A 23717-nucleotide genomic window follows, 5' to 3' on the forward strand; every position below is an offset into this window, starting at 1 on the left:
AGAGTCCAAAACCTGAACACCAAACAGCTGTGCAGTATGCAAAGCAAGATCCAAGAAAAACAACAACAACAAAAAAAAAAACAAACAAGATATGTTTCTGTGAGTGTATTATGAGCGCTATTGCCTACAAAAAGTGAACTGTTTTTAAAACTTCATGGTTGTAACACATTCTGACTTTAATTTGTATGTTAATGTTGTTGGTTTTATTATTATTATTATTATTATTATTATCATTGTTGTTGTTGTTGTCGTTATTGTTGTTATTATTGTTATCATTATTAGTAGTAGCAAGATATTGTTTTATAGAAGGTAGCTGTTTCAAAGTTTTGAAGAAGGTTCTCAAGAATCAAGAGGCACTTTCAGTTGAAGGAGCTGTCCAATGTGTGGTTCTGAAATGAACTGTCTACTTGAAAATCAAACCGTACAGTTCAGATCAACATTGAGGATAGATGTAAATTACTGCACCTCACCTCTAGAGGAGAGTCTGGTTCATCCAGGATACTCTTCTCACTCTGCATCCGCTGTATCGTCCCTGTAGAACTGGGGTCCATTATCAACACGTTTTGACTACCAGCTCTGCCGAACTTACAGTCACTCTTTCTGGAGTCAGTCGTCCTGCACACCTCGTAATTGTACACGTGTTGGAGAGTCCCTGTCCCCAAAGTGTCTGAGTAACGTGGTGGATAATATGGAATCACAGGGAGGTTGGAGTGATACAGGATGCGAGACTGTCTCCACCTGTAGATCTTCACTGATATGATAACCACTAAACACGTGACGAAGAGAAAGGAAACTACAGCCAGAGCCAACACTAAGTAAAAAGTCAGGTTGTCATTGTACTCCTTGTCATGTGGAAAGTCAGTGAACTCCGACAGCACTTCAGGGAAGCTGTCCGCCACCGCCACGTTAAGAATGACTGTAGCTGAACGAGAGGGCTGCCCGTTGTCCTCCACTATAACAATCAGTCTTTGTTTCACAGCATCTTTATCAGTTACTTGGCGGATAGTTCTGATTTCTCCATTCTGTAAGCCCACTTCAAACAGCGCCCTGTCTGAGGCTTTCTGTAGTTTATAGGAGAGCCAGGCATTCTGTCCAGAGTCCACATCAACAGCCACCACTTTAGTCACCAGATAGCCCACATCTGCCGAACGAGGAACCATCTCAGCCACCAGAGAGCCACCAGTCTGGACTGGATACAGAACCTGAGGAGGGTTGTCGTTCTGGTCCTGGATCATTATTTTCACTGTCACATTGCTACTGAGTGGAGGAGAGCCTCCATCCTGAGCCCTGACAACGAAAACTACCTGTTTGATCTGTTCATAATCAAAGGAGTGAACAGCACTAACAACTCCAGTTTCAGAGTTTAAAGACACATAAGTAGAAACTGGACTACCATTAACTTCTGTGTCCTCTAAAAGATACGAGATTCTGGCATTTTGATTCCAATCAGAGTCCCATGCACTGACAGCAAATATAGAAAACCCAGGGGAATTATTCTCTGAGATGTAAGCAGAGTAGCTGCTTTTATCAAACACTGGTGCATTATCATTGATGTCAGAGATTTTAAGATGCAATTTTGTTGAGCTCGACAGAGGAGGAGACCCAAAATCGGTGGCAGTGATTGTAATGTTATATTCTGACACAGATTCTCGATCAAACTGTTGATCTGAGACCAAATTGTAATAGTTTGTCAGAGATGACTCTATTTTAAAGGGAAGTTTTCCCTCTATAGAACATTTAATTTGACCATTTCTCTCAGAATCTGCATCTTTTATGTTTAAAACCCCGATCGTTGTACCAGGAGGTGCATCCTCAGACAGGGGACTAGAAAATGACATGACATTTAAAACTGGGGAATTGTCATTTACATCAATGACATCAAATATAACTTTACTAGTCCCTGTTAGACCGCCGTGATCCTTGGCCTCCACTCTTACCTCATATTTTCTGTTTTTTTCAAAGTCTATTTGACCAGACACATAAAGTGTTCCAGTGGATTCATCAATAGTGAAAATATCTGCTGCACTTCCTTTCATTTTAGACAAGCTGTAAGTAATGAGTCCGTTTGTACCAGTGTCAGCATCTGTAGCATTTACTGTAATAATACCTGTACCTTTAATTGTGTTTTCCACCAGAGAGGCTTTGTACACGGACTGGTGGAAAACTGGAGCATTGTCGTTCACATCTAATACAACAACATCTATATTAACTGTACCAGATCTCTGTGGTGTCCCTCCGTCAACTGCGATTAGTTTTAAGGACAATCGTGGGTCTCGCTCTCTGTCTAAAGGCTTCTGCAGCACCATCTCAACATATTTACCTCCGTCTGGATTTGAATGTTGCTTTAATATAAAATTATCGTTTGTTGATAGAATATAATCTTGCAACGCGTTCTGGCCTACATCTAGATCCTCCGCACTCTGCAGTGGAAACTGAACTCCGACAGCGGCCGATTCACTTATCTCAAAACTGATAGGTTTATCTTTGTTTGGAAAGACAGGAGCGTGATCGTTAATATCCAAAACCTCAACTGTTATTCTGTGCAGTTCGATTGGATTTTCTAAAATCACCTCAAAACTGAAGCTACACGGCGTTACGTCTCCGCAAAGCTGCTCTCGGTCTATTCTCTCGTTCACAACTAGAATCCCTTTGTCTGTCTTTAGCTCGGTGTAGTGAACGTTTTCTCCGGTCACGATGCGGGCCCTCCCAGAGCGAAGCCGTTTCAGATCCAAACCGAGATCTTGCGCTACATTACCGATAACAGATCCTTTCTTCATCTCCTCGGGTATAGAATAACGGATTTGTCCACCCACCATGGTGAACACATGAAGCAGCAAAATTATCAGTCCCATTTGCCGTCGATGTCCACAAAATAATCCCCATTTCACAGGCATGTAGGATAAACATCTTAGAGTCGTCATGACCAAAAGCAAAGCCGAAGAAAAAGATCCGTATTCTGTGAACGTATTGATAATATAGGTCCTGGTACATCCGTGTTCTACTTACATGTGAAATCCTTTTAAGAATATCTGCACAAGTCTGTCCGTCCGTGTTAACCACAAACCTCGACAAACACAGAGTGACTTTCTTCTCTGTATCGTCACTCATGGGGTTGGGCTGAACGACGACGCAACACAGAAAATGTTTTGCTTACCAACAGCGTCACTTACAGTCTAAACGGTGAAAATGAAATGAAGTTTCTATCACATCAGTGAGACTAAAATCCAGTCAAGTCGAATAAGTGTATGAGATCCCAGTCATACAAAGTTCAGCAAATCAGCGAATTTCAAAGATTAAAGGTGCTTTATGTCAGTGTTGAAATGGCAACATTTTGTTTTCATTTTATTTATTTTTTTAATGAGATAAAAATTTAAAGTGACCCACCACAGTAAGCAAGCCAACAAATTGGTCAACACCACTTTCCAAAAGGAGAAAATAACCAGCTAATCAATGGATTAAAACGAAAATGTATATCTAAGGAAAATAGATTTAAGATTTAATATTAGACACACTGTCATGAATGGGTGAACACAAAGATTCCATTTAGGTTTTTAAAAGGAGTGTTTCTATCAGCTGCGCCACACAGAGACGCTGTCCGTGGTGCTGATAATTAAGAAATTCGGTGCAGTAGTTTCATTAGACGAATTTAATAAATAAATTAAGTAAATGATCACAGCACATTGTTCAACTGACCTCTAGAGGAGAGTCTGGTTCATCTAGGATGCTCTTCTCACTCTGCATCCGCTGCATCGTTCCTGTAGAACTGGGGTCCATTATCAACACGTTCTGACTACCAGCTCTGCCGAACTTACAGTCACTCTTTCTGGAGTCAGTTGTCCTGCACACCTCGTAATTGTACACGTGTTGGAGAGTCCCTGTCCCCAAAGTGTCTGAGTAACGTGGTGGATAATATGGAATCACAGGGAGGTTGGAGTGATACAAGTTGCGAGACTGTCTCCACCTGTAGATCTTCACTGATATGATAACCACTAAACACGTGATGAAGAGGAAGGAAACTACAGCCAGAGCCAACACTAAGTAAAAAGTCAGGTTATCATTATACTCCTTGTCGTGTGGAAAGTCAGTGAACTCCGACAGCACTTCAGGGAAGCTGTCCGCCACCGCCACGTTAAGAATGACTGTAGCTGAACGAGAGGGCTGCCCGTTGTCCTCCACTATAACAGTCAGTCTTTGTTTCACAGCATCTTTATCAGTCACTTGGCGGATAGTTCTGATTTCTCCATTCTGTAAGCCCACTTCAAACAGCGCCCTGTCTGGGCTTTCTGTAGTTTATAGGAGAGCCAGGCATTCTGTCCAGAGTCCACATCAACAGCCACCACTTTAGTCACCAGATAGCCCACATCTGCTGAACGAGGAACCATCTCAGCCACCAGAGAGCCACCAGTCTGGACTGGATACAGAACCTGAGGAGGGTTGTCGTTCTGGTCCTGGATCATTATTTTCACTGTCACATTACTACTGAGTGGAGGAGAGCCTCCATCCTGAGCTTTGACTACCAGCTGAAGTTGCTTAATTTGTTCGTAATCAAAGGAGCGAACAGCACTAACAACTCCATTTTCAGAATTCAAAGACACGTAAGTAGAAACTGGACTACCATTAAGTTCTGTGTCCTCTAAAAGATACGAGATTCTGGCATTTTGATTCCAATCAGAGTCCCGTGCACTGACTGAAAATATAGAAAACCCAGGGGAATTATTTTCAGGAATATAAGCAGAGTAGCTGCTTTTATCAAATAATGGTGCATTGTCATTGACGTCAGAGATTTTTAGATGCAATTTTGTTGAGCTTGACAGAGGAGGAGACCCAAAATCTGTGGCAGTTATCGTAATGTTATATTCTGACACATATTCTCGATCAAACTGTTGATCTGAGACCAAATTGTAATAGTTTGTTAGAGATGACTCTATTTTAAAGGGAAGTTTTCCCTCTATAGAACATTTAAATTGACCATTTCTCTCAGAATCTGCATCTTTAATATTTAAAACTGCTATAGTTGTACCAGGATGTGAATCCTCAGAAACTGGGCTGGAAAACGACATGACATTTATAGCTGGAGAATTGTCATTGACATCAATCACCTCAATGATAACCTTACAGGTTCCAATCAAGCCACCCTGATCTTTTGCCTCTACCCTAACTTCGTGTTTTCTGTCATTTTCATAATCTATCTGACCAGAAACATGAATTGTTCCAGAAGTTTCATCAATACTGAACAGATCTTCTGCACTTCCTTTCATTTTAGACAAGCTATATGTAATCTCTCCATTGGAACCGCTGTCAGCATCTGTAGCATTTACTGTAATGATGCTTGTGCCTTTCAATATATTTTCCAAAACAGAGGCTCTGTAAACGGATTTGTTAAAAATTGGAATATTGTCGTTGGCATCTAACACCGTCACGTCTATAGTAACTGTACCAGATCTCTGTGGTGTCCCTCCGTCAACTGCGATTAGTTTTAAGGACAATCGTGGGTCTCGCTCTCTGTCTAAAGGCTTCTGCAGCACCATCTCAACATATTTACCTCCGTCTGGATTTGAATGTTGCTTTAATATAAAATGATCGTTTGCTGATAAAATATAATCTTGCAACGCGTTCTGGCCTACATCTAGATCCTCCGCACTCTGCAGTGGAAACTGAACTCCGACAGCAGCCAATTCGCTTATCTCAAAACTGATAGGTTTATCTTTGTTTGGAAAGACAGGAGCGTGATCGTTAATATCCAAAACCTCAACCGTTATTCTGTGCAGTTCGATTGGATTTTCTAAAATCACCTCAAAGCTGAAGCTACACGGCGTTACGTCTCGACAAAGCTGTTCTCGATCTATTCTCTCGTTCACAACTAGAATCCCTTTGTCTGTCTTTAGCTCGGTGTACTGAACGTTTTCTCCGGTCACGATGCGGGCCCTCCCAGAGCGAAGCCTCTTCAGATCCAAACCGAGATCTTGCGCTACATTACCGATAACAGATCCTTTCTTCATCTCCTCCGGTATAGAATAACGGATTTGTCCATCCACCATGTGGAACACATGAAGCAGAAAAAGAAGTAGTCCTATTTGCCGTCGATGTCCACAAAATAATCCCCATTTTACAGGCATGTTGGTTACAAATCTTAGAGTCGCCACGACCAAAAGCAAAGCCGAAGAAAAAGATACGTATGTAAAAAGGTATCGATAGAAAAGGTCCTGGTATATGCGGGTTCTGCTTACATCTGAAATTCATCTAAGAATGTATGGACAAGTCTGTTAGTCCGTGTTCACTACAGACCTCGACAAACACAGAGAACCTTCTTCTCTGTATCGTCACTCATGGGGTTGGGCTGAACGACGACGCAACATAGAAAATGTTTTGCTGACCAACAGCGTCCCTTACAGTCTAAATGGTGAAAATCAAATAAAGCCTCTATCACATCAGTGACACTAAAATGCAGTAAAGTTTAAAAGGTTTGTGTTATGGTTTATTACTTCATATTCAGATAACTTAAAAAAAAAATAAAAAAAATCGGTGAGTTTAAAAGACAAAACATATTTCACCTCAGTACTTAAAGAATAGTAACATATTTTGTAAACGTTCAATTTCAAGCGACATACCACAGTCACCAAACCAACAAATTTAATTTTCTAGCATTTGGAAAAAAAATGCACTCCTACACGGGTATGAAAAACAAATATAAAGAAAAAACATACTGATGTAGGATTTGGACATGCTAGGAAAACATGAAAACAAAATAAAATAATTGGCAGTATGTTTTACACTAGTATATGAAGTTTGAACTACACTTCACCAGTAAGCACTAAGTCACGAAACGCAGATTCCTCTTTGAGTGTGTCTATCAACTCGACCACACAGGAACACTGTACGTGGAGGGGACAATTAAGAGATTCCGTGCAGTAGTTTCATGAATGAAAATTAATGAAGAAATCAAGTAAATGATCAAAACATATTGTTCAACTGACCTCTAACGGAGAGTCTGGTTCATCCAGGATGCTCTTCTCACTCTGTATCCGCTGCATTGTTTCTGTTAAACTGGGGTCCATTATCAACACGTTCTGACTACCAGCTCTGCCGAATTTACAGTCACTCTTTCTGGAGTCAGTCGTCCTGCACATCTCATGATTGTAGACGTGTTGGAGAGTCCCTGTCCCCAAAGTCTCTGAGTAACGTGGTGGATAATATGGAATCACAGGGAGGTTGGAGTGATACAGGATGCGAGACTGTCTCCACCTGTAGATCTTTACTGAGATGATAACCACTAAACACGTGATGAAGAGGAAGGAAACTACAGCCAGAGCCAACACTAAGTAAAAAGTCAGGTTGTCATTGTACTCCTTGTCGTGTGGAAAGTCAGTGAACTCCGACAGCACTTCAGGGAAGCTGTCCGCCACCGCCACGTTAAGAATGACTGTAGCTGAACGAGAGGGCTGCCCGTTGTCCTCCACTATAACAATCAGTCTTTGTTTCACAGCATCTTTATCAGTCACTTGGCGGATAGTTCTGATTTCTCCATTCTGTAAGCCCACTTCAAACAGTGCCCTGTCTGTGGTTTTCTGTAGTTTATAGGAGAGCCAGGCATTCTGTCCAGAGTCCACGTCAACAGCCACCACTTTAGTCACCAGATAGCCCACATCTGCTGAACGAGGAACCATCTCAGCCACCAGAGAGCCACCAGTCTGGACTGGATACAGAACCTGAGGAGGGTTGTCGTTCTGGTCCTGGATCATTATTTTCACTGACACATTGCTACTGAGTGGAGGAGAGCCTCCATCCTGCGCTCTGACAACTAAAATTAGCTGTTTGATCTGTTCATAATCAAAGGAGCGAACAGCACTAACAACTCCAGTTTCAGAGTTTAAAGACACATAAGTAGAAACTGGACTACCATTTACTTGTGTGTCCTCTAAAAGATACGAGATTCTGGCATTTTGATTTGAATCAGAGTCCCTTGCGCTGACTGAAAATATAGAAAACCCAGGGGAATTATTCTCAGGAATATAAGCAGAGTAGCTGCTTTTATCAAACACTGGTGCATTGTCATTGATGTCAGAGATTTTAAGATGTAATTTTGTTGAGCTCGACAGAGGGGGAGACCCAAAATCGGTGGCAGTTATTGTAATGTTATATTCTGACACAGATTCTCGATCAAACTGTTGATTTGAGATCAAATTGTAATAGTCTGTTAAAGATGACTCAATTTTGAAAGGGGGCTTGCCCTCTATAGAACATTTAATTTGACCATTTCTCTCAGAATCTGCATCTTTTACATTTAAAATAGCAATCGTAGTACCGGGAGGTGCATTCTCGGATACTGAGCTTGAAAACGACATGACATTTATAACTGGTGCATTGTCGTTGACGTCAATCACCTCAATGATAACCTTACTTGTTCCAATCAAGCCACCCTGATCTTTTGCCTCCACTCTCACTTCGTATTTTATGTCCCTTTCATAATCTATCTGACCAGAAACATGAATTATTCCTTTGTTTTCATCAATGCTGAAGAGATCTGCTGCACTTCCTTTCATTTTAGACAACCTATATGTAATCTTTCCATTGGAACCGCTGTCAGCATCTGTAGCATTTACTGTAATGATGCTTGTGCCTTTCATTATATTTTCCAAAACAGAGGCTTTGTAAACGGATTTGTTAAAAATTGGAATATTGTCGTTGGCATCTAACACCGTCACGTCTATAGTAACTGTACCAGATCTCTGTGGTGTCCCTCCGTCAACTGCGATTAGTTTTAAGGACAATCGTGGGTCTCGCTCTCTGTCTAAAGGCTTCTGCAGCACCATCTCAACATATTTACCTCCGTCTGGATTTGAATGTTGCTTTAATATAAAATGATCGTTTGCTGATAAAATATAATCTTGCAACGCGTTCTGGCCTACATCTAGATCCTCCGCACTCTGCAGTGGAAACTGAACTCCGACAACAGCGGATTCACTTATCTCAAAACTGATAGGTTTATCTTTGTTTGGAAAGACAGGAGCGTGATCGTTAATATCCAAAACCTCAACTGTTATTCTGTGCAGTTCCATGGGATTTTCTAAAATCACCTCAAAGCTGAAGCTACACGGCGTTACGTCTCCGCAAAGCTGCTCTCGGTCTATTCTCTCGTTCACAACTAGAATCCCTTTGTCTGTCTTTAGCTCGGTGTAGTGAACGTTTTCTCCGGTCACGATGCGGGCCCTCCCAGAGCGAAGCCTTTTCAGATCCAAACCGAGATCTTGCGCTACATTACCGATAACAGATCCTGTCTTCATCTCCTCCGGTATAGAATAACGGATTTGTCCACCCACCATGGTGAACACATGAAGCAGCAAAATAATCAGTCCCATTTGCCGTTGATGTCCACAAAATAATTCCCTTTTCACAGACATCACTAAAAAAATAGGATTAATTTGATTGATATGTTGATTTAAAAAACAAACAAACAAAAAAACAATCGGTTTTACGGTTATATGTTAAAAAGTCTTCAGCCTTTTCACTAGAATCTGTGAGACTGCATTCGTCACAAACCTCGACAAACACAGAGAGCCTTCTTCTCTATCGTCACTCATGGGTTGGGCTGAATAAAAGAAAATGTTTTGCTGACCAACAGCGTCCCTTAGAGTCTGAGATGTGAACATCTAGTCAGCCCAAGGCTGCATCACCAACACACCACAACTGACAAGTAACACGTCTGTTTTTTTGGCGTGTCTAATTATCAAGATGGTGAGCCAAAGCACACATTTTCACATCACAGTGAATTGTAACGAAGTGAATGAAAAACATTCGGACACGAAAGCAATCACTTGTCTGTTTTTTGTTTTTTTTTTGTTTGTTTGTTTTTTTTTTTGTTAAATGAAACAGTTTCGAGGCAGCAGATCGTGATGACTAAATGATTTACAGCTAATATTTAAATCAATTAAATATTTATTGCTATGCAACATGTAATGTTGCCATATGAAACGCGTTAAGTGACACATTATTGTGTGAAATTCATTCAGAGAACATACAAAGCAGAACTGAAGACATGTGTGGCAGATTTTTTTCAACTGACCTCTAAAGGAGAGTCTGGTTCATCCAGGATGCTCTTCTCATTCTGCATCCGCTGCATCGTCCCTGTAGAACTGGGGTCCATTATCAACACGTTCTGACTACCAGCTGTGCCGAACTTACAGTCACTCTTTCTGGAGTCAGTCGTCCTGCACACCTCGTAATTGTACACGTGTTGGAGAGTCCCTGTCCCCAAAGTGTCTGAGTAACGTGGTGGATAATATGGAATCACAGGGAGGTTGGAGTGATACAGGATGCGAGACTGTCTCCACCTGTAGATCTTCACTGATATGATAACCACTAAACACGTGATGAAGAGGAAGGAAACTACAGCCAGAGCCAACACTAAGTAAAAAGTCAGGTTATCATTGTACTCCTTGTCGTGTGGAAAGTCAGTGAACTCCGACAGCACTTCAGGGAAGCTGTCCGCCACCGCCACGTTAAGAATGACTGTAGCTGAACGAGAGGGCTGCCCGTTGTCCTCCACTATAACAGTCAGTCTTTGTTTCACAGCATCTTTATCAGTCACTTGGCGGATAGTTCTGATTTCTCCATTCTGTAAGCCCACTTCAAACAGCGCCCTGTCTGTGGTTTTCTGTAGTTTATAGGAGAGCCAGGCATTCTGTCCAGAGTCCACATCAACAGCCACCACTTTAGTCACCAGATAGCCCACATCTGCTGAACGAGGAACCATCTCAGCCACCAGAGAGCCACCAGTCTGGACTGGATACAGAACCTGAGGAGGGTTGTCGTTCTGGTCCTGGATCATGATTTTCACTGTTACATTGCTGCTGAGTGGAGGAGAGCCTCCATCCTGAGCTTTCACTATAAAGACCAGTTCTTTGATCTGTTCGTAATCAAATGAGCGAACTGCACGAACAACGCCACTTTCGGCATTAACGGAAACATATTCAGATACGGGAGAGCCACTAATTTCACACCCCTCCAAAATGTAGGAAACCCGGGCGTTCTGGTTTTCATCGAGATCTTTAGCATTGACACTTAGAACAGAAACACCCGGAGAGTTATTCTCTACAATAAACGCATCATAGATTGTTCTCGGAAATATTGGGGCATTGTCATTGACATCCGAGACCTTCAGATGAAACGTTTTCCTGCTTGAGAGAGGAGGCGAGCCTGCATCCGAGGCAATAACGGTGATGTTGCACTGTGACAGATTCTCACGATCTAATGCAGCATCTGTTGTTAGTGCGTAATAATTTCTCACATTGGATTTAATTTTAAAAGGACCCTTGCCTTCGATTGTGCACCTTATTTGTCCGTTTTCACCCGAATCGATATCTTTTACATTAATAATGCCAATAGTCGTACCAACAGGAGAGTCTTCTGACACAGGACTAGTGAATGACATAACGGTAATAACCGGAGCATTATCATTTACATCAATAATCTCAATTTCAATTTTGCTCGAATCTGTAAGTCCTCCTTGATCCTTAGCTTCAACTCTAAACTCAATCTTCCTGTCCTTTTCAAAATCGATTTCATTTGTCACATATATTCTTCCAGTAGCCTCGTCTATATTGAACAGTTCAGCGATTCCCGCTTTTGATTTTGAAAAGGAATATGTTACTTGTCCATATGGTCCGCTGTCTTTGTCGCTCGCATTCACGGTAATAACATAAGTGCCCTTTGGCGCATTTTCAATCACTGCGGCCTTATACACCGTTTGATTAAATACGGGAGTATTGTCATTGGCATCTAGAATATTAACATCAATATCTACTGTACCAGATCTTTGAGGATTTCCACCGTCTACAGCCAGCAGTTTTAGAGACAGGCGTGGCTGTTCTTCTCTGTCTAAGGGTTTCTGTAGCACCATTTCAGCGTATTTACTCCCGTCCGGATTAACGTGTTGTTTCAAAACAAAATTGTCGTTCGGAGTTAAAATGTAGTTCTGCAGATCATTTTCACCAACATCAGCATCATCCGCACTTTCTAAAACAAAACGAGAACCAAGCGCAGCAGATTCGCTTATTTCGAAATCCAGGTGACGGTTTTGAAAAGTGGGGGAGTTGTCGTTTACGTCCAGTACTTCAATGGTCACGGGGTGCAACTCCATAGGGTTTTCCAATAAAATCTCAAATGTGAAGCTGCACGGTGTCACATCTCCACAAAGCTGCTCTCGATCTATCCTCTCTTTCACAACTAGAGTCCCTTTGTCTGTCTTCAGCTCGGTGTACTGTATGCTTTCTCCAGTCACGATACGGGCCCGGCCCGATCGAAGCCTTTTCAAGTCCAAACCAAGGTCCTGCGCGACGTTGCCAACAAGAGACCCTTTCTTCGACTCCTCTGGGATGGAATATCGAAACTGTGCCTCCGTTTGATAAAGGAAAATAAACTGAAAAACAAACAGCTTTACTGCCCGTCGCATTCGCCATCTTACACCACTGCGTCGTAGCTGATCTTTAAATGCCATTTGAAAACGGGGTCTTCCAACGATCCGAGCAACGAAATCAAGAGTTTAACTGAATCAGGAAAATGAATTCAAGATTAACCTAGACTGGCATGAGAAATGTAAAGCAGTTTGTTTTCGACGAACACCAGGACGTATGAAACGTTGATTATCTGCTGGTGTAAAATGCAGTGACGAGGGAGGAAACAACAGGGCACGGCAAAAATTGATTTACCAGGCAACAGCGTCACTTAGAGGATAAAATATAAAACTCGTATAATCATAAATTCAATCCGTACGTCTAGTGTTTTGTATCAATATTTGCTATATTTGCATAAATATTTGGATCTTTATTTTTAAAACTAAATAAAGATAAATTAAACATTGAATATATAAACTCTAACATATAATAATGTATAATTGAGCGTGATATTTCCTTTAATATACTTATGATATACCTGAAAAATAAAAATAATCGAAAGGCTATAAATAGTACCCTATTAGGTAACGGCAAAGGTAAGGTGTTGTGTATTATTAAGTAATAATATTGTTCAAATAAATGTAACTAGACTGGCAACGTTTGAGCAGACAGGAAAACTCCCAAGGCAACGCAGTATTTCAGCACCATGGACAGAGAAAGAGGAGTAGAGCGGTTAAGCTACCAATAACTGTACAAGCTACAAAAGCAGACGTACTAAAATCAGTACAAAACGTATGTATCTTTTTTTAAAAAAATAAAAAAATAAATAAAAGCATTATTTTCCGCACACTGTTTTAAACTGATTTAAGTTAAAAACAAACAAAAAAATTAGTAGATTCGTGGTATTATATGTAGTATATTCACAGAAACAATAATCCATAATGAAGAGCCAACTGCTCCCCATGATAAGTGCAATGCGATAAGCCCATGAACAGGAAGATGTATAGTCCCCAAAGTAACAGTATACAGTGGTTTTAAACTATCCACCATCAAAGAAATCAACAATATCACAGAAACGAAAAAGACAAAGAAAATGATCCTAACTGACCTCTAGAGGAGAGTCTGGTTCATCCAGGATGTTCTTCTCACTCTGTATCCGCTGCATCGTCCCTGTAGAACTGGGGTCCATTATCAACACGTTCTGACTACCAGCTGTGCCGAACCTACAGTCACTCTTTCTGGAGTCAGTCGTCCTGCACACCTCGTAATTGTACACGTGTTGGAGTGTCCCTGTTCCCAAAGTGTCTGAGTAACGTGGTGGATAATATGGAATCACAGGGAGGTTGGAGTGATACAGGATGCGAGACTGTCTCCACCTGTAGATCTTCACTGATATGATAACCACTAAACACGTGATGAAGAGGAAGGAAACTACAGCCAGAGCCAACACTAAGTAAAAAGTCAGGTTATCATTGTACTCCTTGTCGTGTGGAAAGTCAGTGAACTCCGACAGCACTTCAGGGAAGCTGTCCGCCACCGCCACGTTAAGAATGACTGTAGCTGAACGAGAGGGCTGCCCGTTGTCCTCCACTATAACAGTCAGTCTTTGTTTCACAGCATCTTTATCAGTCACTTGGCGTATAGTTCTGATTTCTCCATTCTGTAAGCCAACTTCAAACAACGCCCTGTCTGTGTTTTTCTGTAGTTTATAGGAGAGCCAGGCATTCTGTCCAGAGTCCACATCAACAGCCACCACTTTAGTCACCAGATAGCCCACATCTGCTGAACGAGGAACCATCTCGGCCACCAGAGAGCCACCAGTCTGGACTGGATACAGAACGTGAGGGGGGTTGTCATTTTGATCCTGGACATGCACAATAATTGATGTGTTACTACTTTGTGGGGGCGAGCCTCCATCCTGCGCTTTAACTCGTATGTGGTATTCTTTGACTTGTTCATAGTCAAGTGAACGCAGGGACTGAATGGCTCCACTTTCTGCATTGATGGAGAAGTATGTGGACACTGGATTTCCATTAATATCGCCATCAGTAAGAAAATAGGATATGCGTGCATTCTGACCTTGGTCAGGATCAGTGGCGAGGATCGTCAGCAGAGTGACACCTGGGGAATTGTTTTCCATCACCTGAGAACGGTAGACGCTTTGGCTAAAGACCGGAGCGTTGTCATTAATATCAGTAACGTCTAACACGACAGCTCTGGTGCTTGATAAGGCAGGGAAGCCCTCATCAGTGGCAGTCAGAGTGATATTGTACCTGGAAAGCTTTTCTCGGTCGAGGGTTTGCTCCGTGACCAATGTATAATAATTTCTGAGAGAAGATTTAATTTTGAAAGGGAGATTTTCATCTATAGTTAAATGCACCTGTCCATTCTTTCCAGAATCTTTATCTTGAACACTGATCAACCCCACAACTGTGCCAGGAGGAGAATCTTCCGAGATTTTCCCCGAATATGAAGCCATTGTGATTACAGGGCTGTTATCATTCACATCTGCTATCTCGATGATTAATTTGCTGGCGCCCACTACCCCCCACGGATCTTTTGCTTGAAGGTTTATTTCGTAACTTTGAAACACCTCGTAATCAATGCCACCAGTAAGTTTAATCTCCCCGGTGTATGAATTTATCTCAAAAGGATACGAAGAATCCTCCTTTAGGTGGGTGAAAGAATATGTAACGTTACCATTGTAACCTTGGTCCGCATCTACCGCACTCACTCTAGCAATGATTGTACCTGGCAGAACGTTTTCCAAGACAGAGGCTTTATACAAAGACTGTGTAAAAACGGGTGCGTTGTCGTTTGCATCCAGAACAGATATATGTATCTTTACCGTCCCTGACCTTTGTGGTTCCCCGCCATCGACTGCAGTTAATATGAGGGTGTGCTCGCTTTGCTTCTCGCGGTCCAAAGCATTCTGGAGCATCATTTCAGCGTATTTACTCCCGTCTGACCGCGTATGTTGTTTAAGAACAAAGTGTTCGTTTGCTTTTAAAGAGTAACTCTGCAGTGAGTTTATTCCTACGTCAGGATCAGCCGCGCTGTCAAGCAAGAAAACTGTCCCCGTGGGCGTCGACTCGCTAATTTCCAAATTCATTTCTTTTTGTGGAAAAGCAGGAGAATGATCGTTTACATCTTGTATTTCGGTGGTAATGGAAAACAATTCAAGTGGATCTTCGAGGACAATTTCTAGACCAAAACTGCACGGAGATCTTTTGGCGCATATCTTTTCTCTGTCAATTCTTTCATTGACGACGATGTGCCCTTTGTTCTGGTTCAGTGCAACGTACTGGTTGTCTCCATCTATAACTAGTCGAGCCCGACCAGATACCAACCTTCTGATATCCAAACCCAGGTCTTTTGCGACATCTCCGACAAACAGTCCTTTCCTCATCTCTTCAGGTATAGAATAACGAATTTGTCCACTGACCGCAGCGACGACGTAGGAAAGCAAAAATGAGACTTTCCAACCAAACAAGGGAGCTCCGCTCTTCAGATTATCCATTTCTTTCGGAGAATATCCGATACAAAACAGCAGCTTTAGGAAATAGGAAAGGACGTGTCTATATTCCAGAGTATACACATTTGAATCCGTCCAAACTAGAGCCTCGGTGGATCTACCGTATGGACACGATCATCGCCTATTTCCTTTCACATACGGGCAGTGACTCTTTTTTTTGTCTCTGTCATGAGGCCGACTTTAGACAAACACTCTGCTTAGGCAACAGCACCACCAACAGTAACTAAGTGAAACAACATCATTGGTTTTATGTGTGTACCAATGCTCCACTGTGTGGTCTATCTAGTGTATTAAAACCCTATTGTCTCCCCTTCAGTATTGCAGAAGTACAATCCAGTGGGAAATATAAGAGCCTAAAACATGTTCAAGCTGACAGTATTTGAAGGGAGAGGATATCAGTGCATTACATTCCAAATCAAACCCATGACAATTATGCATTATCAAATGTAAGCAGACAAACCTAGTTTAGGGCTGCAGTGGATGACAGCATCCAAAAAACTCCCCTCAAGTTTCTTCTACGTGTAGCACTTCCACGAGTCCCAAAAAGTCAGTGTGTTTATATTCATGTTTTAAGCAATATGTTGAGGAAAAAATTGTGGACATGAGCCCAAATATAAATAATCAACCTACAGTCAGACATATGGACAAACAGATGAACTGAGAGATACATAGAGAGATCAGATTGATTTGACTGATAGATAATCTATTCTTTCTTGACTTAATCTAACTGATAAGTCCAGTGACCTACATTTGAGCACTGGAATCAACTACTGCAACACTCATCCAGGCATGAACAGATTCTGACAATTCTCACAGCAGTGTATGTCCTCTGTATATTTGGTTAACATATCTACAGAGATGGAATATGGCTTTAAAATAAAATAAAATAAAATAAAATAAAATAAAATAAAATAAAATAAAATAAAATAAAATAAAATAAAATAAAATAAAATAAAATAAAATAAAATAAAATAGGTCATGACTGTATCTTGCATCACCTGCTCACACAAATTAGCACATTCTGCTGCAGAGTGTAATATTCTGCACCTTATGATTATGCATTATTTAGGCAATGTCTGTACAGCAGCAGCTATGGCTATCAATATTCATGGAGTATAAAGGCAACAGCACACACAAATGAGAGCAATGCAGCTGCCTGTGTGACATGACTAAAAGCAAACATTTTGGTCTTGCAGGAATATAACTTTTTGTCTTACACTTAGGAAGATGTGTGTATTATAAACACCTATAATAAGTGTTTAATTTTAATTGTATTGAGTGAGATGCAGTGATAAAGGCAACTGAAAACTGGCTTACCTATAAAAGTGAAGTGCGAGTTTCATCGAGGAGAAGTAGCAAGAACCGGAAAAAGAAAGAAGAAATTTGTTAGGATGAATCCCGAGCAACACAATTAATCATATACATATTGATAGTAAACAAATAGTGGCTTTATGTTGTGAAATACCATAATAATAATAATAAATATAATAAATACTAGACAGACAGGCAGACATATTCTGTTTCAAAAAAAATAAAATAGAATAAAGGTGAATTAAAGTAAATATCATTGGCTGAGCTAAAGCTACATCAGCTAACATCTGCTAAAATCCCATCTCTCTGTTTAAAAAAGAAAAAAATACTATCCTATCATAACTGATTAGAACTGTGTGACATAGATAGCAACAAACAAATCTCTCTGCCTCTTCAACTCGACCAACTCTGTAGCATGCAGTGTAAGCATGCAGAAATATGCACACAGACACAGAAAGACACACACATCAGACTGTAAGTGTTGTATAACACTTTAATCACTGGCTGTGTGCAGCTAACAGCTGTAGTACTATTCAACATCCTATTAAGTATTTATTTTATGTTATAAATAGATACGTGTTTTGCTTTTCCTGTAATACTTTTATTGCAGGTGCAAAGATGTACTATGAAACCTTAGAGAATAACAAAGAGGCAGATATAAAGAGGTCCCAGTGCTTATAGTGAATGATTTTACTTCCAACTCATTCAAATAAACCCACAACTACTTACTGTAAGTAACAGTAATACCCAGACTGTCAAAATGAAACCTCCCAAATGTATAGCTCATATACATTTGTGACTGTTATACTTAAACATACAATCACACAGGCAGACACATTATTATAGACAACTGAAGTGAACTAAAAAAGCCCAACAGCATAAAACCACAGAAATTAGCCTGTAAAAGCCCAAAGGCTGTCAGCAGCTGCATTCCTTGCTCACATTAAAAACTGTGATTGAAGGTGATGTGCAGGCTGCTCCTGTGTTTGTTTTAATGAAGCACATGGAAAAGACAAATACAAGTGGCCTGTAAGCAGACGTCATCAAACAACCAAGGACATCATTTAAACTATAAAGTGATGTAAGCTGTCACTCAGGTGGAGATTATATTTGTCTATAAAGCCTGTTTATTTATTTACTATGGTAATTAAAAACCACTGTTGGTTTTGTTATAATAGTAATTTGTGTTCTTTGCAAGTTCATTAAAGCAGAAAAAAAATAATAATAAAAAAAATAGTAACAAACTCTTCTTGATTCATTTATTTTTTCCTTTAATGCACACATACTGTTCACTGTGGAAATCATTTTGGGCCCTCACACTGCAAATTCTGTGTTACTTTGTCAACATAACATTACCAAAACTTAACCACAGTTTATTCCAAGTAAAAAATAGACAAGAGAAATATTATAATGAATATTACACAAACATTACACGCAGAAACAGAGGCAAAGATAAATAAACTACAACAAAGCAAAAGACTAGCATATTGCACAAGATGTAATGGAAAGAGAAGTCACTAAGGTTAATTGTGAAATGGATGAAACGAGACATAGCATTTCACGTATTTGGTCAGTTATATCATCTTCCTAGTGGGTAATCATATATTTATGTTTAAGCATTTGAATACATACCCCTGTTTAGTTGAAATGAATGTATGTATATTTATATATTGTATGTACATTTTGAGACTAATGACTTGTATGAAAAATAAATAAATAAAAATGTCAGGAAAACAAAATAAGCCTGACAATGCCTATACTTCATGCATTTTCAGTTGTTGATAAGAACAGTCACGAAGATCTATGATCTGCAAAGATTATATTCAAGGTACAGTCATGAAGGGTTGAGGGTCACATACAAAAAAAGTGATGCATCGACAACCACGCACGTAGTTCCATAGAAAAAAACATTTTTAAATGTAGACAGCTACTATATCTCTAGTATTTATACAGGAATGTTGGGAAATTATTGCAATAGTGATATATCTGACAGTCTCAGATTCGAGTGTAATTCACCACACACGGATTATTTTACAATATATGTTATGGTTGGCTGTTATTTGACCACGTAACAAGGATGCTGGCCTGCTCTGACTTTCAGAGTAGATTTGTCTGCACTGAGGCGCCTCAGTGTGTATTTCTGATAGGCTGCGCTTCTTTTCTTAAGCGTGTCGGTATCTGTATTTGTTCCGAACCGAAAATCGCCTCTCCACGACCCAGTGGTCAAGAAGGAATCATACCGCTCATCTTTTAGCAAGGTCCCGCAACGGCTTAGATCTGTGAAACTACTGGGGTAGTAGGTCGTGGGGAAAACGGGGAGACTCGGGGTGGGTGAACGGTAAACGTAACCACGTCGGCAGAGCTTAAAATAACACACCCCACTGATTAAAATAATGAGAAGAGAAGAGACGACTGACAGAGCGATGATTAAATAGAGCGTTAAGTTATCGTTGTCCTGTGACTCATGCGAAATCTCAAAGAGTTCGCTTAAAACGGGCAGCCCATCACCGAGCAGTATGCTGACTGTGGCAGTGGCAGACAGAGATTCGGGCCCGTTATCCGTAACTAAAACGATGACACTTTGTTTCGGCTCATCGTCTTCCATGAATGTTCGCACAGTTCTGATTTCTCCTGTATGCAAATCTACCGTAAACAGGTTAGGCCACGTTGCTTTGATTATTCTATACGAAAGCCATGCGTTATGTCCAGAGTCCGCGTCCACAGCCACCACCTTGGTAACCAGGTAGCCTCTAGGTGCTTCAGCTGGCACCATATCTTCAGCAATGAACCCGGGGGTTTGGACGGGATATAGAACAACAGGTGCGTTGTCATTTTGGTCTTTTATATAAACATTAACAGTGCAGGTGGTGGAAAGTGGAGGCCTGCCCCCGTCTCGAGCTGTCACCTTAATCTGAAAGTAAACTGACTGTTCGTAATCAAAGAGACGTGATGTGAAGAGCTCCCCGGTATCCGAGTTGATGGTCAGGAAAGACGACACTTCTGAGTTTGTGTCCTGAGATATTTGGTATGCTAATTTAGCATTAGATCCGTCGTCATCATCCTCTGCTTTGACTTTCATCACAAACGTGCCAATTGGTTGGTTTTCCAAAATATTGGCGTTGTATTCGCTTTGCGTAAAAGTTGGCGAGTTATCATTTACATCACTAACCACGATAGCTATAACTTTTACGCTAGACAGTGCGGGAGAGCCCGCGTCGGTGGCAGTAACTGTGACGTTATACTCTGGTTGCAGTTCTCTGTCTAGTATTCCGTCAGTGACTAACATGTAATAGTTTTTGACCTCCGATACCAATTTAAACGGGACATTATCTGACACTGAACATGTGACGCGGCCACTGTTACCAGTGTCCAGGTCATAAATATTGATCAGAGCAACCATAGTTCCTGGTTTAGTGCCTTCAGCCATGTTGGGAGAGGCTGACTTTATTTCTATCATGGGTTTATTATCGTTTACGTCAATGACATCAATTATAAGTTTACAGTGAGATGCCTGACCACCGCCATCTTTAGCCTGAACATCCAACTCATGCGAGCTTGCGTCCTCATAGTCAATATGCCCTGCCACGCGAACTTCTCCAGTCAGATAGTTAATGTCAATAACTCCGCCCATCTTGTCCGAGAGGTGACTGAAGGAATATGTAACCTCCCCATAGACACCTTCGTCTAAGTCCGTTGCATTCAGCGTTGTTATGACAGTCCCTATGGCTGAGTTCTCTGGCACAGAAGCTTTGTAAACTCGTTGGCTGAAAACTGGGACATTATCATTGGCGTCCAAAACACGAACGTGGATCAAAGCAGTTCCTGATCTGACTGGATTTCCCCCGTCGATTCCATTGATTTTCAGTACATGTTCAGCTTGCGCCTCCCGGTCCAAGGCCCTTTTAAGAACTAGTTCTGGATAAGCATTGCCGTTGATTTGGGTACTCATTTCCAGCGCAAAATGATCATTCTGGCTCAGCTTGTATTCACGGACAGAGTTGGTGCCCAGATCGGGGTCATGCGCGCTCTCTAAGGGAAAGCGTCTCCCCAGAATTGTGGATTCCACTAAATCCAGTTTTATCTTCCCTGCAGCGAAGACTGGGCTGTTGTCATTTATATCTGCAATATCGAAAACTATGCTGAAAGCTTGAAGGGGATCTTCAAGCAAAAGCTGATACTGTAGGATGCAGACGGTGGCTTGCGCGCAGATCTCCTCCCGGTCTATGCGTTGGCTGATCAAAAGATTGCCTGATGAAGTGTCCAGTTCACAAAGCTGGCTGGTTCCTTCTGCAACAACCCGAGCTCGTCGAGCATCAAGCTGCGCCACATCCATCCCCAAATCCCGCGCAACATTCCCGATTATCGAACCTCTCTGCATCTCCTCTGGAAGAACATAACGGACTTCTCCAAACGAAACATCACAAATGAGGGCAAATAATAAAATATTGAGAAACATTTTTAGATTCATGCATTCGTCCATTATTAAACGTGCTCTCAGAAGAAGCTGTAATGTCGACATTTTTGCTGAATCGTAACATGTACATCCAAATATGGAGCTGAAAATGCTGCTGTATTCCAACGACTCTGTGCTTCTCGATTTAATCATGCTCTATTAGGGAAGCTGTCCGCTTGGATTCCTCTTTCCCTATTCCCATTTCTCCACTGCTCTCTCTCTCTAACTCACTCACTCACACAGTTATACAGGCTCTCTCCTTCTCTCCCACACACACAAATGCGCATGCATACACAGCCCTCGGCTCTAACCCAATACTCCAGTTCCACTGACACAGATAAGATGAGACAGCAGCATCCACGAGTCAGACATGATAAAAGAGCGTCACCAAGAGATTGGGAGAATAACTGCAGTTTTCAATATCGAGCACACATGTGGCCAAATCATATCAAAAATCAGGTTGTGGCATGAAAAATATTAACAATTTACATGGACACAGTAAAGACTACACATGAGCAACTTACTTACTACACAGTACTGAGTTTGTTAAATTACATTATGGTGAACATTCAATAGGATATGATTAATCAGAGCTCTGTATGCAGATTATGTCACTGATGACAGGATTTACACTTTCTTTCTAAAATGAAAAAAACAGGAGATAATATCTCCTGTTCACTTTCTTCCCTCTGGTAGGTGCTATAGAACAGTGTACGCACAAAGCAACACACAAACGGCTTCTTTCCAAAAGTATTGACTCCCAAAGACAGTTATACAAGCCATGTAAGTACTATAAACTGTATCTGCATTTTGACACTCATTCTCATCTTCTATACCCGCTTGTCCTGGAGCCTATCCCAGTTATTGGAGGAGAGGCAGGGTACACCCTGGACCAGTCTATCACGGAGTTAACACACACAGAGAGAGAGACACGCCAGTCACACTCACATTGCTGATTCAGAATCCACAGTGAACTCAACAAGAATGTCTTTAGCGGGTGAAAGGAAACCAGAGTACCTGACAATATTAAACTAAAATAGCTAATTGTAACCGTGTTACGGACATGTCTGGCTATATATATATATTGTAGATACACCCCGTAATTAATATAAGCACAATGAAACAACTCACTAAAAAGTAACTTATTAACCATACAATATCGTAAAGCAGAGAAAGCTCTTTGAGAAAGAACGGGATGAGGAAGATGCAGCTAAACTGACATTTTGTTCCCATTTATCGAAACCTTCAAAGTCAGATGTATGCAAGCTTCACTATGCATCAAATGGTTCAACTCAGGATGAAACAGATAACAGTCAAACTTAAATGTGCCCTTAAAAATATGCAAAGTGTAGTGAAAGTGCAGTATTGGAGGAAGCACTGCTAAATGAGGTACCGCAATTATGAAGAAGGTGGAGCTCTGCATGCTAATACACCAGTCCAGGCACTAAAGGAAAGGAGCCAAGTAATGTGAAGTTGTATTCATGGTATGAGCATTAATGGTATGAGCTACCAAGTCTCTAACAGATTTTGAAAAAATGTTATGAAGATTTAAGAAACACTATATATACAACACGTTATTTACTGCTCTGTACAATGCTGTTTTTGGCAGCATATAAAAGTAAACACTGAAGTTAATGCATGATTTTAAAATAAACTAACAATAAAATCATTAGTTTAAAACAATTATGAAAATAAAACCATTCATTATTTTCTCAAACAAATATGACAATGTGACATGACATCTAAGCAAAGAAAAAAAAATGTTAGCACGAGTTTTACCTTGTTTTGCACTATAGCAAAATTACAAAAAAAGAACAAAAAAATGTAACAACTGGTTGAATGAAGGTCAACACCCTAAAGTTATTCAACGCCAAGAACACAAAAATCAGCCACAAGAGTCATGTATGTGGTATTGCTCTGGTTATGGAAACAACAAAGAAATATATGGTGAACAGAAGTTTCTGTTAAAAATTAAAAATTTGCATTTGCATTTGCATTTGAAACATCTGTAACAACTTGTATGAAGCTT

At 40.8% G+C, this 23717-nt stretch overlaps 7 protein-coding genes and 1 pseudogene across 12 annotated transcripts in view; all 8 read right to left on the bottom strand.

Moving 5' to 3' along the window:
* The window catches only part of LOC125008080 (protocadherin gamma-A11-like), a 191503-nt gene that overhangs the window by 141029 nt on the left and 26757 nt on the right, over window positions 1-23717 (bottom strand). The window lies entirely within an intron of this gene.
* On the bottom strand, window positions 233-3271 carry LOC125008087 (protocadherin gamma-A11-like). The gene has a single exon (XM_047585158.1). The coding sequence runs from the start codon at window positions 2919-2921 to the stop codon at window positions 429-431; it is 2493 nt and encodes an 830-aa protein (XP_047441114.1). The 5' UTR covers window positions 2922-3271; the 3' UTR covers window positions 233-428.
* Window positions 3590-6399, bottom strand: LOC125008101 (annotated as a pseudogene).
* LOC125008100 (protocadherin gamma-A3-like) lies at window positions 6966-10047 on the bottom strand. The gene has a single exon (XM_047585169.1). It carries the CDS (start codon window positions 9396-9398, stop codon window positions 6966-6968), a length of 2433 nt encoding a protein of 810 aa, XP_047441125.1. The 5' UTR covers window positions 9399-10047.
* On the bottom strand, window positions 10052-12794 carry LOC125008097 (protocadherin gamma-A10-like). Its single transcript, XM_047585165.1, has one exon. It carries the CDS (start codon window positions 12491-12493, stop codon window positions 10052-10054), a length of 2442 nt encoding a protein of 813 aa, XP_047441121.1. The 5' UTR covers window positions 12494-12794.
* LOC125008102 (protocadherin gamma-A7-like) lies at window positions 13489-16618 on the bottom strand. The gene has a single exon (XM_047585170.1). It carries the CDS (start codon window positions 15907-15909, stop codon window positions 13489-13491), a length of 2421 nt encoding a protein of 806 aa, XP_047441126.1. The 5' UTR covers window positions 15910-16618.
* LOC125008090 (protocadherin beta-15-like) overlaps window positions 16903-23717 on the bottom strand; it is a 30543-nt gene continuing 23728 nt past the window's right edge. Inside the window, exon 2 of the mRNA XM_047585160.1 lies at window positions 16903-17241. Coding sequence (XP_047441116.1) covers window positions 17161-17241 — 81 coding nt within the window. The 3' untranslated portion in view covers window positions 16903-17160. The remainder of the gene's footprint in view (window positions 17242-23717) is intronic.
* Window positions 18483-23696, bottom strand: LOC125008083 (protocadherin gamma-A4). The gene has a single exon (XM_047585153.1). It carries the CDS (start codon window positions 21839-21841, stop codon window positions 19292-19294), a length of 2550 nt encoding a protein of 849 aa, XP_047441109.1. The 5' UTR covers window positions 21842-23696; the 3' UTR covers window positions 18483-19291.

This window comes from Mugil cephalus, chromosome 5 (assembly GCF_022458985.1).
Source record: "Mugil cephalus isolate CIBA_MC_2020 chromosome 5, CIBA_Mcephalus_1.1, whole genome shotgun sequence".
Lineage (NCBI taxonomy): Eukaryota > Metazoa > Chordata > Actinopteri > Mugiliformes > Mugilidae > Mugil > Mugil cephalus.

What these genes read in the sequence shown, in the direction of transcription:
- LOC125008087 (XM_047585158.1), bottom strand. Translation starts at nt 2,921, where the DNA reads ATGACGACTCTAAGATGTTTATCCTACATGCCTGTGAAATGGGGATTA.
- LOC125008100 (XM_047585169.1), bottom strand. Translation starts at nt 9,398, where the DNA reads ATGTCTGTGAAAAGGGAATTATTTTGTGGACATCAACGGCAAATGGGA.
- LOC125008097 (XM_047585165.1), bottom strand. Translation starts at nt 12,493, where the DNA reads ATGGCATTTAAAGATCAGCTACGACGCAGTGGTGTAAGATGGCGAATG.
- LOC125008102 (XM_047585170.1), bottom strand. Translation starts at nt 15,909, where the DNA reads ATGGATAATCTGAAGAGCGGAGCTCCCTTGTTTGGTTGGAAAGTCTCA.
- LOC125008083 (XM_047585153.1), bottom strand. Translation starts at nt 21,841, where the DNA reads ATGATTAAATCGAGAAGCACAGAGTCGTTGGAATACAGCAGCATTTTC.